Genomic DNA, 13,579 nt, shown 5'->3' with positions numbered 1-13,579 from the left:
TACAGCCCAGGGCATCTCACAGCCCACATCATTCCACAGCCTAGAGCATCCCACAGACCACAGCATCCCACAGCATCTGATATCCCACAGCATCCCACAGCATCACACAGCATTCCACAGCTAAGTGCATCCCACAGCTCACAGCATCCCCCATCCCAGAGCATCCCATATCCACAGCACTCCACATCCTAGAGGATCCCAGGGCTGCTCCCCATGTGGGCTGGGGTCTCTCCACTTGCTCCCGCAGGCCTTGGCCAGGGATTGCCGGCAGCACCACGAGTCCCATCTGTCCCTGCAGCGCTGCCCTGACGTCAAGGCTCTGCCAAGTTCAAGGTCACCTCTCCCACAGGGCTGCGGCCCCGAGGGGACGTCGCCTGCCGGGCTGCTCGCGGCATCCCACACACACACACTGGGCTCCCGGCCTCCGCTCCCTGATTTATTTATCCGTGCGTGTGCCTGTTCTCTCCTGGAAGGCACGCTTGCAGAACGGGCGATTACTTACGCCCTAGTTGGGCCTGCCTGCCCGCTGCCCGCCCGCTGCCCGCTGCCTGCCCGCCCGCTGCCTGCTGCCTGCCTGCCCGCTGCCCTGGGATTTTGTCTCTCTCCAGGCTGCGGTGTAATAAGGGAGGTAATTAAGTGTAAAAGGCAGGAGGAGGGAGGGCTGGGAGGGGGGAGCAGCCCCGGCTCCTTTCGGAGGCAGGGGACTGCGATAATGTATGGTAATAACCGCAGCCAGCCCTGCCGAGCTGATAGCGCTGACGGCAGCGCCTGGGCCCCCCCAAACCTGCCCCCGCCACTGTGGGGAGGGGGAGCAGCGCCAGAAGAAAGGCTCAGCCTTCCTCCACCGGGTTTGTGCCTTCCTGAGCAGCTGTATGGAAATAATTCCCATAGGAGGCAATTGTTTCCCCGACAAGAAGGAGGGGGCTGGGGGGGGTACTGTGGGTGAGGGGTTTTGGGGGCTCCCAAGGGCAGGATCATCCTCTTGGGGGGCAGGAGGAGAGAGGTCAGGTCCCTACTCCAGCTCCCAGTCTACCCACAAGGGACATATCCTGCTACTGGAATGAGACAAGCTGCCCTGCGGTGCCCCCACATCTCCCACTGGTCTTCAGCTCCCCCATCCTCCATGGATCCTGGACACGGGCTCTGGGGTCAGCCAGAATCTGCCAGAGGATGCCCACTAGTGCCAGGAGGAAGAGCCCCCAGTCCTGCCCTCTCTGCTGCCTCAGCTGCAGGACCCCCACCACTGCCAGCCTGGGGGGCTGCTGGCCATTAGGTATTCCAATCTCGTTCTTCCCAGAGGCGTCCGGGTCGCAGCCGGAGCCCCGAAGTGGCTCCAATCCGTGGTCTGGTGCTGCCGCCGGCGCAGGGAGCAGATGCCAGACAAAGGGCCGGGGACAAAGGCCCGGCTGCCTCGTGCCCCAGGGAAGGGGCGCAGGCGCGTGCAGGGCACGGGTGCTGTCCCATCCCGGGGCTGCACTGCCCTGACCTCCCGTGCCTGCCATGTCCCAGTGCACACCCGGCCCCTGCCCTGCTGGCATGGCTGGGGCACAGCTAGGTACCAGGTACCAGGGCCAGCCCGGGCACTGGTGCTGTGCCACCCCTGCCATGGGCACTCTGCCTGCACTGCTCTGGTGCGAGGCTCTGCTGCAGCCCCTCTCCAGCTCTGCCCATCTCAAGGTGCAGCGGGGCTGAAATGGGGTGCAGGGGGGCACAGGGCTGTGGGGAAGAAGCAGAAAGCATGGATGGGACCACAGCAGAGGGTGGCAAATATCACACATGTCGCTCCAGTCCCACTGTGCCTCAGTTTCCCCAGCTGCTACTGGGGGCCTTGTGAATGTTCTGTGTTCCCCCACCATGCCCCTCCCCATGGCCGCCTTTGTCCCCACTCCCCCCAGCTGGCTGCAAACCCCCTGTCTGGGGGCAGCTGCCACAGCGCAAGGGCCAGGAACGCCACCGGTGCAGCTGGGGCTGTGCCCACCCACAGAGCCCAGGGGGGCTTTAGGGCACGATGCCAGACAGTGCCAGACCCCCCAGGGGAAAGGACTGGGCAAGGCCCCAGTTGAGAGGTACCCAGGTGGGGGGCACTGGCACACACAGCCCCCTCAACATGGGGTGTGCAGGCAGCAGGGAGGCAGAGGGCTGAATAAAATAAAACACCTTCTATTGCTTTCACAGGATGGGAACACCCCGTGCCCAGGCTGGAGACAAAGCCCTGGAGATGCTGCGCCCTGGCAGAGCCCATCAGGGAGCTGTGTCTGCAGCCGTCCTGGTCCCAGCGCTGCTTCCCAGCCAGCCAGCCTTGCTGATTTTGGGAGTTCGTGCAGGCAAGAGCAGCGGTCTTGGGGTGTCCACCCCACTCATGCTGGGCACTGCGGGCTGCAGTAGTCAGCAGATTTGAAAAGGCCATAGACGTTGACAAGGGGGAACATGAGCAGTGCCCCGAGGAGGGAGCCCAGCTGCTCCAGCACCCCGTAGCACACCAGCGCTCTGTGGCTGCGGCTCCGCAGGATCACCCCGGCCATCACCTTCATGTAGGAGAGCGTCCCGGTGAACAGCACCCAGGAGAGGACCTGGTGGCACAGGTGGAAAAGTGGTCAGGGCCAGGGGTTCCCTACTGTGGGGACATCGTGGTGAGGTCAGGACCAGGTGTGGTGTCAAAGACCTCCCTGAGTGAGAGGGACACCGTGACTTACGATGATGACATCGCCCCACTGGGACTGCTGCAGGAGCGGGCAGGGGCTCATCACTGCAATGGCCATGTTGTAGGCACCAAAGCCTGTCCCTGCTATAGTGAGGATGACCATCAGGGCCAGGGACCTGCAAGGGACATGTGAGTGTCACTGGAGAACACCACCTTTCCCTGGTGAGCAGCACAGACACGCAGCATGTTCTGGCTCCTTCCTGGCTCCATCCTTCTTTCCTGGGGTGTCTGTGCTGCCAGGGCATGGACACCCCACAGGCCCTCTCCCACCCAGTGCCTACACCCCCAACCCTTGCAAAGTAGGGGCCACTTTTGGGGCAGAAGCCCCTGGTGTGCACCCTGCTGCAACTCCCAGGGCCCGGCAACTCACCTGCTGGGCAGGAACATGGCCACGATGCAGGCCAGGGGGTTGGCCATGGAGCTGAGCGTGGCTGCCAGGTGGTAGGTGGTGTGTCCGTAGGGCAGGCAGGAGTAGGACTGCACGGATGGCAGGACCCCGTTTGTCAGGGCGCTCACCCAGGCGATGAGGAGGTAGATGAGGGTGAGCTGGGTTAGGGAGTAGGAGACTTTCTGTGGCAGGATGTCCCCAGGTCCCTTGGGATCCTTTGGGCATGAGCAGCCTCTGCTCAGGTGCAAGTCGGCTCCCTCATCATGGATCTGGTCAAATGAGTTCAGCACAATGCTGCTGGGAAAGAGGTGCTGCTGAGAGAGCTCCCACACCTTGGGCTGCCGGGTGAGGAAGAAGAAGGCCAGCAAGCAGGTCAGCATCATTGCAGTCATCAGCAGGAAAAAGACGAGGGTGGAGAAGTTGGGTGGGAGGTAGCTGGTCTCCACATGGAAGGTGGTGCTCTCCACGGTCTCGTTGCCGGTGGTGATGTTGACCTTGTAGCTGACATTGGTGCAGCTGGAGATACCAGAGCCCTGGCCCAGGGCAATGAGAGAAGGGATCAGCCCACTTAGCCCTTCACCTATGAAGAAGGTGTTCGTGTACTGGGGCTGCAGCTGCATCATGAAAGGCAGAAAGGTGACAGAGGAGGTGCAGTCCACCAGGGCCAGGAAGAAGGTCAGGATTAGGAAGGGGATGCTGTGGGATGTCCCGGCAATGAGGGACGTGTGGTTCCAGAGGAAAGCCAGGAGCAAGCAGGCCATGACACCCACGGACACGATCACATAGATAACAGCCACCTCCTTCATCAAGCCAGGCCGAAAGCGATTCATGAGGGTGACGAAGAGTGGTCCCACGTTGGCCATCTGGATGATGATGGTGATGTAGGAGGGGAGGTACCACTGCTCCGGCAGCACCGTCACCAGCAGGGGCACCTCCACCCACAGCCCATTGATGGCCACCCAGGAGCCCATGCCGAAGGCACAGGCCAGAAAGTGGGTGAGCAGTGCCATGGCTCAGGGCTGGGTGCCTGGGCCTGTGAGTGACGCTGCTGTGCTGTGGGGAGAGACTTTGATGAGTGGTGAGGTGAGATCTGACCCTTCCAGATCCTGACCCTGTCCTCCCATGACCACCCCCTGTGCTGGCAGAACAGCTTCCTTCTACGTGCCGTGAGGGTGTGGGACGCACAGCCCAGCCCAGCCCCACTTTGCCCTCTGCAGGCCCCATGGACCCCTCTGCCCCCTTCAAGTGATGACACGGTGCTCTCCTGCCCTGGGTGTGGATCCTGATGAGCTTCACCTGGTCTCATCCCAGAGCGCTGGGGCTTGGCAGCGGCAGGTGCGATACCCAGGAGGGCATTGAACCTGTGCCAGCTCACGTAGCAGCTCCGTGCAGCCTGGAAGGGCTCGGCATGGCCGGGTGCAGGGGGAAGGGGGCTCTCACCTGGGAGCTGAGCGTCCTGGGCAGCTGCTCTGCTGGGAATGGACGCCTCGTACCTCCCCCTGCATCTGCAGGGCAGGGCCACGCAGCGCCCGTCCCCTTCCAGTCGGGACCCGCGCGATTCCGACACGCTCCGGTGCCGCGGGCGACAGGCCCCGGCAGCCCAACCTGCAGCCCAGCCTCTGCTCGTACCAGCCAGCTGAGTCAGCTGGGCTCCGAACACATCCCTTACCCACTCCCATCCCGCTGCTGGCAGGAACTCTCAGGTCCCATGTCCCTACGCTCCGTGCCACCCCCGGTCCCGCAGAGCCGTCTCCAGCCCTCCCCGGGGCGCTGAGGCCGCCAGAGGAAACTCACGTCTCACGGGGCTGAGCCCGGCGGGCGCAACGACCCAGCCATGGCCCCGGCGCCGCGGGGGGGCAGCGGGGCTGCAGCAGCAGCCAGGAAGGAAACGGGCTCCGGTCGGACCGGTGCCTCGGCAATCTCCCAAGGGTAACTCACTGCGCTTTGGGAAACCGGCAGCACCACGCGGGCGGGAGCCAGTCCTGGCTGCCGGAGCGGTGACGTGAGGCGGGCGCGTCACCACCTCCGGATGCGGACCGGTGACAGCCTGGCCCTGCTCTGCTCTTCGTCTTGGCCCCGGCTGGCAGAGTCCCGAGCTCAGGGGGGTTATAATTCTTGGCGGTGTCCTGGACTTTGTCCTTGTCCCCGCCTGAACTGCGTCCCACCTATCACAGACTCTTCTTGCAGGTGCAAGTGTCACCCGATGACGGTTCCTGTCCCCATCGGGATCTCTGCGGGGTCACGGGTTGGCATGGGGCGCTGGGGAACCTCCGAATGTGGCAGTTGTCCCACCTCGGGACAGTGCTGGGACCAAGCCGCGAGCCAGCGGATGAGCCATTTGCACCGGTCGGGAGGTGACACGGGTGAGGAGAGAGACCCCTGGTCACCCCCAGCAGCAAGCCCCCCTCCCAGCCCAGGACCCACCGCCCCAGGATGCCTCATCCCCCAGGCGGCTCTTCCCCCAGCACCCACCGGGTGTCGCTGGGAGAGCGGGCTGCAGCCCTGCAAAACCTGGGGCTGCCTTCTCCCGTCTGCTTCCCCGCCTGCTTCCCTGCCCTACCTGTCTGCAGTGCCTGTACCTGTCCCTGTCCCTCCGGGGGACTGCAGTTTGCTCCTCCACCCTGCCCTGCGCCTGTGGGAGCACCCATGGCAGCCAGGACCGTTGGGTGTAGTGGGGACAAGTCTTGTCTCCGGGGCTGCAGAGACGCTGGGTGACAGTGGAGGGGGATGGTCACAGTTTGAGGTGGTACTGCTGTGATTTAATTCCAGCAGGCTGCTCAGCCCACCTCAACTGCTCACTCACACACACACACACACACCCGGTGGGATGGGGTACAAAATGGGGAAAGATAAAATGGTAAAACGGACTTAACTGACGGATCAGCTTAATAGGAAAAGCAAGGCTGTCCTATAGTCCGGGGTATCCCTGGGGGGGAGAGGGGGAGTGCAGAGCTGTTCCATCCACATCCCCTCCCAATTTCTATGCACCCCCAGCGCTCTCACTCGCTGGTGGGGCAGCAGGAGGAGCAGAAAAGTCCTTGGGGCTCTGTGAGCATGGCTCAGCCAAGATCAGACACTCCTGGGTTATCAGCACTGCTTTCAGCACAACTCCAAAACAGTCCCCCCCCGGCTCCTATGGCAAAAAGCCTCTATCCCAGTCAAACCAGTACAGAACCCCAAGGGACCTGGAAGGTGGGGAACAGGTGCAAGGTGCTGGGGAAACCAGGCACAGGGAGCTTGGGGTGGGTGTGGGGCAGCTGAGGTCATGGTGTGTCCATGGGTATGGGGACAGGGAGGGGACAGCAATTGTCCTGTGTTTAATTTGCCGGCACAAAGAGCCGGCTCAGCCGGCAGTGAGACCCTTCCCAGGGGCTAATGGCTCCGGGGCAGAGGCAGTTCGATGGGGGGCTGGGTGTGGGACCCTCGTGTTGCCCCTTCACGCTACTCACCCAAATCCACCCGACGCGTGCTGCCTGCCCTGCCCGTGCCTCCTCCGCCCCCTGCCCGCCCCGCAGCTGAACTCCCGGCCCCTCTCCCCTCCACACCCCCGGCAGATGCGAGCGAAGGCCCCGGAGCAGATGGCAACATTTGGTAGCCGAGTGGTCCCTGCCTGCGGGACTTTGCTGGGCTGTGATGGCCATCCCTCCAGGAAGCCCCCTCCTCACCCAGCCAGGGCTGGGGAGCCCATCCCAACCGCAAGCCAGCACATGCCAGGGGGTGCAGCAGGGATCCCAGGGTGGGCACACTGCCCATGCCATGGGGGTGGCAGGGTGGCATGGAAACACTGGCAGCCCAGAAAACCAGGGATCTGTCCTTGAGCTCAGCCCTAGTGAGACCCATCCCATAATATCTTCCATGTGTGAGCAGTGGGGATGGTCTGCCTGGGCAGAGGGTGGCTGCTGCTCCATTGTGGGGGGACAAGGTGACCCCCTCACTCCAGGGACTACTGGCCAGCCTATTTGAGAGGGTATGACCCCCAGACTTGGGGACCTGCTGGCGGGTCTCCGCCTGGACCCTGACAGCTCCAGCCCTAGCCCAATTTGCATTCCATTTCCATGTGAAAGGAGCAGGTCAAGTTGAAAGTGGAAAGGCTGGTGGGGGGCAGCAGGGAAGGGGCCGCTGCCGGAGGTGAGACCCCAACAAAAGGGCCGGATCCCCAGGGCCCAGCGCTTGCCTGGCCATGGGCTGCGGCCACGGCCCCACGGCAGCCGCCATCTGCGGGTCTGTGCCGCCGCCACCACCGGCCAGACAAAGGCCCCGTGCCCAGCATGTCCCCATCTGTCACCTCCCTGGCTCCCGGATCCCTGAGCAGAGACCGAGTGTGAACATCCGGGTGCAGGCAGCATCGTTCCCTCTGCCCACAGGGAATGAATGGGGTGATGCTGGGTGCAGCGGGTGCCTCCCTATTCCCCATGGGCAACATGTCCCCATCTTCCTTCTGGAGCAGCTCTGTGGAGCTCTTGCTGGGGAAACTGAGCCAGGAGCAGGAGGTGGTTTATCCTGGGTTGGGGCACAGCAACAGGCTGCAATAAAACACTGGGAGTCAACACCCAAGAAGAAGGGGTTGGGGAGCTCTCAGCTCTGGGGGTGCCTCTGCGTGGGGGTGCCCACACTGCCCAGCCCCAGCCCTGCGGCTTGGCAGGTGTTGCCAGGCACCCGTAGCTGCCTCCACCCAGCACTTCCAGGGGGGGATTGGCTGCGGAGTGTGTTTTCTTCTCCTTGGCAGCTCAATTTAGCATCCAGGAGGTCCTGGCAGTGGCACGAGGGTGTCTGTAGAAGGTGGGAGCAAAGGCACTGCCAGCACCTCGTTGTCCCTTTGCTCACAAACACCATCCCTGTGTTCCTGGGGCAGCGGTGGGGATGCTGCAGCGGGTGCTGGGGGAGCATTCCTGCAGGAGGCTGTCCTCCTGGGGCATGTCCCGAGCTGCTCCCGGGGAGGGCGAGGCTTGGGGCGCTGCCTGGATCCAACGCCCCGCTCCAACGGGCCAGACGTGCCCGAGCAGCTCCTGCAGCCTCCTGCCTGCACCCGCACAGCCTCGGCACCTGTGGGGGGACGCAGCCTGCGGGCTCTGCCCTCGCCTACCAACTGGGATTTTCTAGCTGAGCCCGTTGTGCGAATCTGGGCTCAGGGCAGCCCTCTGGCTCCCAGACTGTGTGCTTCCCTTGGCCTTTCTCCCTTCACCAGCTCCTTGTCTTGCTCCAGGAGCGTTTGAACAATGCAGGGCTGTAACTGAGCTCCGCAACATGAGCCAAATGCTCATTCCCTTTGTGCAGAGCTGAACAGAGATGCCTGTACCTGGGCCAACCTGCCTGGGCTGGGTTCAGACCAGCAGGTCCAAGTGGCTGCAGGCTTGGTGATCCTGTCTGTCACCTCTCTTCCTGCTATCCAGTTTATTTTCCTATGTTTTGGAGTTTATTGCTGCTGGGTGATTGGAGAAACAAGATGAGATTTCCAAATGAGAGCAGGCCCTGCCAACTGATCATACCAGTGACATGAGGGAACTGGGGTGCCCACAGCAAGGCTGGGAATTTCCCCTGTGTCCCTGAAGCCCTAAACCAGCACCAGCACCCTTTGCCCACAGCGAGCAGCGACATCCAGAAGGATTTTGGATTTGTCACTGTGAGCACCTCGGGCCGTGTGTGCATCCAGGCTGCCAGGCCGGCACCGCGGGCTGAACCGGCAGCTGGGACGTCACCGGGCAGCGGCACGCTGCATGACGCAGCTGGCATGGAGGAATGCCCTGTGGTTTCCATCCCATGTGAGTGCTGATTTGCCTCGGAGGGCGTCCTCACCCGGCGCTGACTCAGCGGCAGCCGCCGCATGCAGAACCGCTCCAGCACCCTCCAGCCGCCATCACGCGGGGACACCGGGAGGACGTGGCTGGGGAGCAGGAGGGTGGGGACAGCAGGACACCGTCGGGACACCCTCGGAAAGAGAGCAGGGAGAAGAAGGGTGGCAGCTGATCCGTGCCGAGGAGGCCAATCCAGGTGGGTGGCAGAGGTGGTGCTGGTCCCGTGCTGGTTCAGTGCCAGCAGAGTGGGACGGGGTGAGCCGGTGAAGGGGTCACAACCGTGTACCTCTGGAGCAGCTCCTCCAGGCTGGAGGTGACCCGGTGGGCCATGTGAACCTGGCTGGACTGCCCACCCCAGGAGGAAGAGGAGCTGGGACCACACTGGACAATGCCCAGAGATCAGATCCCTGAACTCCAGCTGGGTTCGGGGCATGGGATTATGCTGCCGAGTTTTTGGGGCTGTTCGGAGGGTGGCTCCGCTCGGCTCCGCTTGGCTCGGCGCAGCCCAGCTCGGTGTGGCCGTGCCAGCGCAGTGGCTCAGCTCTGCAGGAATGTGGAGCAGCAGGTTGTGCCCGGCCGGGCTGTCCGTGCTGGGGAGGGGTCCCCACACCGGCCACTGGTGGCTGTGCTGGGGCTGCCGTGTCCTTGTCCCTGCACCTCGCAGCTATCTCTTCTGTGGCTTGGCTGTCTGGTACGAGGCTGAACTCCAGTGCCTGACATGGGGACATTTTCCATCTTTGCCTTGCCTGGGGGACACTTTTGCACCCCCGTGCTGAACCGGGAGCCCTCCCTGTGCTGGGCACAGGTACAAGGGCAGTGAAGCTGGCCATTGGCACAGGGGCTGGGCAGCACTGGACCCGAGGGGTTGGGCAGAGGGTGCAGAAAGCTGCCCCGGGGAGGAGGCAGGAGGATCTATGCCGGTGCTGGGACCGTTCCCAGCTGTCAGCACGCCTGGCCGCCCCCCTGCAGACATTTTTCAGGTCAGGAGACAGCATGCCCCCCCAGGCAGGGGACGGGAACGGGGTAGAGGGGCAGCCAGCCTCCCCCATGGCCACTCGTCTGTCACAGCGTGTCGCGGGGATGCACCGTGTGCTGTGCAGGGATCCTGCTGGGGTCCAGATTCTGGGGAATCTGGCACCCGTGGGCTGCTAGGGGGTGCGGACATGGCTCAGCCACGGTTCGGCGGGGCTGTGGGTGCCAGGGCTGGCTCCTGCCGCTGGGACAGGCGCTGGGCTGCTCCCAGGAAGTTTGTGCACGCAGGTGAGCGGGTGACGGTGGCAGCTGCCGGCTCGGGGCTGCCACGGGAGCAAGTGAGGCCACAGCACACCGGCTCCGCCCTGCCCACCACTGCACCTGGTGAGTGCTGGGGCTTGCTGCCACATCCTCGGGCTCATCAGTGCCCCAAATCGGGACCTCAGGAGAATCTCAGAGCAGCTTGGGAAAGGGGCTGGGGGAGGGGGTCTGACCCACATATGCTCCTGTGGGCCCTGCCACTGCTGAGCCCCTCTGGGTGTTGGGGCTACTCTGGGTGTGCCCAGCTCTGCTCAGGGGGCTGCAGAAGGGTGTAGGGCTGGTTTGGGTGCCCTCCCCCCGCTTTTCGCTCTGGGCGGGCTGGTGCGACCGTTGTGGCGGCTGCGCTTGTTGGGGTTGGCAGGGACCCAAGGACACGGGGTGCACAGGGCCTCACGCTGCCCCGAGCTCACCGCGGCCGGGGAAGCACGAGAGGAAACCCCCGAGAACTCCACTTACTTTCCAAGGAGCTCCGGGGTGAGAGCAGGGAGGGAGCCTGGGAGCAGCGCCGGAGCTTGCAAGAGCCGAGGGAACAGCAGAGGGAGTGGAGCACCGAATCCACCAGCCCGGCAGGGCGGTGGGTGATGGAACCCTGGGCATGAGGGATGCACACCTGGGAGCAGGCAATGCACCCCTGGGCATGGGCGATGCAAGGATGCAGATGAGGCACCCTCGGGAGCAATCAGTGCTCCCCTGGGAGTGGGCGATGCACTGGGTGAAGGAAATGCCCCCTGGATGTGGGCAGTGCCCCCCTGAGCACGGACGATGGGCACACGCAATGCACCCCTTGAGGCGGGCGATGCACCCCCGGCACCTGCGGCTTGGGCAGAGCATCAGTGAGGGGTGCTTGGCTCTCTCCGCCCCCACTGTCTCCGCAGGGTGCCCCTCGCCGGGACCGGGGCGCCCTCCCCGGCGGCGCCATTGGCCCCGGTGCGGTTTGAAGCAGGCGTGCGGCGCGGATTGGCCGGGGCGCTTGTCGGGGAGGCTCGGCGGCGGCGGAGGCGTGGTGACCGCCTTCAAATAGGCAGCCCGGAGCCGGGGGCGCAGCGAGCGCCGTACCGCACAGCCCGGGCTGTCTTTGTCTGCCGTGGGGCCGGGGCGCGGGCAGGGGCAGCATCGCCGCCGCTCTCACTCCGGCCCCGCTCTCACTCCGGCCCCTTTTCGCAGCCGACGGCGCCCGAGCCCCTCGCTGCCCGTGGCGGCCGCTCACCCGTGTCCCGGTGCCGGCACGGAGGATGCCCGTCGAGGCGCTGCAAGCCGGTGACACCATGAAGGGGGTGACGGTGACGGCGCCTTTCACCTCGGCCATGCCCGTCCGTATCCTCCGCAAAGGGCCCGCGTATTTCCGCCGGCACGCCGAGCCGGGGGCCGGCAAGCCCAGCGCAGTGGAGAGGCTGGAGGCCGACAAGGCCAAGTACGTGAAGAGCCAGAAGGTCGCCAGCACCAAGCAGGAGCCGGTGAAGCCACTGCTGCTCAAGCAGCCCCTCTTCACCCCCGGGGTGCGCCGGGCTGTGCTCACCCCCAGCCGCAGGGCACCCCCGGGGCCACGCCGCGCCGACGCTGCCAGCCCGAAGACCTCCCTTGACCTGGAGATCCTCAACAACCTCATCAACCTCTGTGACAGCCCCTTCCCCAAGGCGGAGAGCCCGCTGGGCAGGGAGTGCAGGTGGCGGGCGGAAGCGCCAGCGGTGGAGGGGGCTGTGAAGCCACCGGAGAGCCCGGCCGCCACCAAGCCCCCCGGCAGCGTGGCCGTGCGGAGGGTGGACGTCCGTCCCTGTGCAGCTCCGCGGAGCCCAGTGACACCGCTGCCTGCATCCCCCATGCCAGGTGGGCTGCCTGTGACCCCGTCCCGGAGCTCACCCGCCCGCCCGGAGAGCGCCCGCCGGCAGCCGCTGCTGCACCGCTCCAAGTCGGACCTGAGCGATCGGCTCTCGCGGGCCACCGCCGACCTGGAGCGCTTCTTCAACTACTGCGGCCTTGACCCCGAGGAGATGCAGGACATGGGGGCCGAGCGCTTCGCCCGCGCCAGCTCTGACATCGTGTCCCTCAAGTTCCACAGCGTGAGCACGGCCAGCTCGGAGGGCGGCCGCTCGCCACCCAGCGCCGCCACCCCCGAGGGGCGGCCGGCGGAGCGAGTGCCCTACGGCATCTCCATCATCGAGCGCAACGCCCGCGTCATCAAGTGGCTCTACGGGCTGCGCCAGGCCAGGGAGCCCCAGCAGGTCTCCGACGTGTAGCAGTGCCGTGCTGGGCACCTGGGATGGGTCGCTCATAAGTGGGCAATGCTGGATGGGGACAAAGCACTGGCTGTGCCCTGGGAGGAGCAGGGAGCTCTTGGTGGTGACAGGACCCTTGAACTCAGCCCTGCTGTGCCATAGCATCACTGGCCTGATGTGCCAGGGATCCATGGTCAGACCCCTGTGCCAGCACTGGAGAACCAGGGCCCTGCGAGCTCATGGGAAGGCAGAGGACACGTGTCCCTGGGTGTGGGGCTGGTCCTCAACACCCACAGGGCCTCATGTGTGGCTGCCCTGCCTGTACTGCTGGCAGCTCCTGCCTGTCCTGCTCCTCACCAGCACCCTGGGTGGGGTGCAAGGGGCTGGGTCCCCCTGCATGGAGCAGGGACACTGCACTGGTGAAACAGCTGTCCCCTTGCAGCCTCCACGGAAGGGGTCCCACTGCCTGGGGTGGTGGCCACATCCTGGTGGTCCCATCTTATTGCTGAAGAAAAGCCTGGTGCTTTGAGGGGTGAGGGAGAAACCTGACCCCCTGCTTCAAGCTGCCCAGGGCTGTGTGGCTGTGTGTCTGTGTGAGTGTCTGTGGGTGCCTGTGTTCCCCTTCCTGACTGCCAGTGGGCAAGAAGTCCCCACCATGCTGGGCCTGGTATTTATGAAGACAACAGTTCCTCTTTTCTACTCTTTTCCTTATGTTTGATCTGTAAATAATAACAGTAATTTTAATGCAGCCAGTTTTATTAAATGCCTGTGTTTTGGAGGCTGTGTGTTGTCTCTTGGGGTGGTGGAATTTGGGATGGGACAGGGACTCTTGGGGTGCCAGTAGCTCTGCAGGGCTGTGGGTGCTGAGTGGACGGGTGCTGGAAGGGAATCACGGGTTCCGTGCTGCAGAGTGCCAGCGCGGGGCCCGGCGGGCACGGCAGGGCGGCGGTTGGCTCTGGCAGGTCCCGGCAGAGCCCCAGCCGCTGGGATTCCCCTCTGTGCCATGCACCCTCCCCGCCTCCTTCCCTCCCTCCTGCAAAGCTTGGCCAGGTCCCGGCTCTCCAGGAGCTGGGAGATGGGGGTGGCAGCAGCAGAGGCCTCCCAGGTGGGCTGGGATGAAAGCTGGCGCGGGGAGCGCTTTGAAGATGAAAAGCGCCCGTGTGTTCTCCCAGGGCAGCCTCGCATGGCACCA

General features: G+C 64.4%; 2 protein-coding genes across 9 annotated transcripts; one reads left to right on the top strand and one right to left on the bottom strand.

The window, feature by feature from the left end:
• Positions 1-2,140: 2,140 nt before the first annotated feature.
• On the bottom strand, positions 2,141-5,159 carry SLC52A3 (solute carrier family 52 member 3). Of its 5 annotated transcripts, none has more exons than XM_041458272.1 (4): positions 5,028-5,159; positions 3,072-4,142; positions 2,694-2,817; positions 2,141-2,570 (listed from the first exon to the last, which is right to left on the bottom strand). In XM_041458272.1, the coding sequence occupies exons 2-4, from the start codon at positions 4,097-4,099 to the stop codon at positions 2,358-2,360; spliced, it is 1,365 nt and encodes a 454-aa protein (XP_041314206.1). In that variant the 5' UTR covers positions 4,100-4,142; positions 5,028-5,159; the 3' UTR covers positions 2,141-2,357. The 5 variants fall into 5 exon arrangements, with proteins under 5 accessions (XP_041314206.1, XP_041314204.1, XP_041314205.1 ...); XM_041458270.1 differs by lacking the exon at positions 5,028-5,159 and adding an exon at positions 4,884-5,010; XM_041458271.1 differs by lacking the exon at positions 5,028-5,159 and adding an exon at positions 4,759-4,862.
• Positions 5,160-5,251: 92 nt separating this feature from the next.
• FAM110A (family with sequence similarity 110 member A) lies at positions 5,252-13,165 on the top strand. 4 transcript variants are annotated; one of them, XM_041458261.1, is made up of 4 exons: positions 5,252-5,452; positions 8,672-9,077; positions 10,142-10,237; positions 11,339-13,165. In XM_041458261.1, the coding sequence occupies exons 2-4, from the start codon at positions 8,804-8,806 to the stop codon at positions 12,406-12,408; spliced, it is 1,440 nt and encodes a 479-aa protein (XP_041314195.1). In that variant the 5' UTR covers positions 5,252-5,452; positions 8,672-8,803; the 3' UTR covers positions 12,409-13,165. The 4 variants fall into 4 exon arrangements, with proteins under 4 accessions (XP_041314195.1, XP_041314196.1, XP_041314197.1 ...); XM_041458262.1 differs by having other exon boundaries at positions 5,355-5,452; positions 8,740-9,077; XM_041458263.1 differs by lacking the exons at positions 5,252-5,452; positions 10,142-10,237 and having other exon boundaries at positions 8,776-9,077.
• Positions 13,166-13,579: the final 414 nt, after the last annotated feature.

This window comes from Pyrgilauda ruficollis, unplaced genomic scaffold (genome assembly GCF_017590135.1).
Source record: "Pyrgilauda ruficollis isolate IOZ18807 unplaced genomic scaffold, ASM1759013v1 scaffold127, whole genome shotgun sequence".
In the NCBI taxonomy this organism is placed as follows: Eukaryota; Metazoa; Chordata; class Aves; order Passeriformes; family Passeridae; genus Pyrgilauda; species Pyrgilauda ruficollis.
Note: the sequence above shows the minus strand (reverse complement) of the source record. Positions and strands in the feature narration are given on the sequence as shown.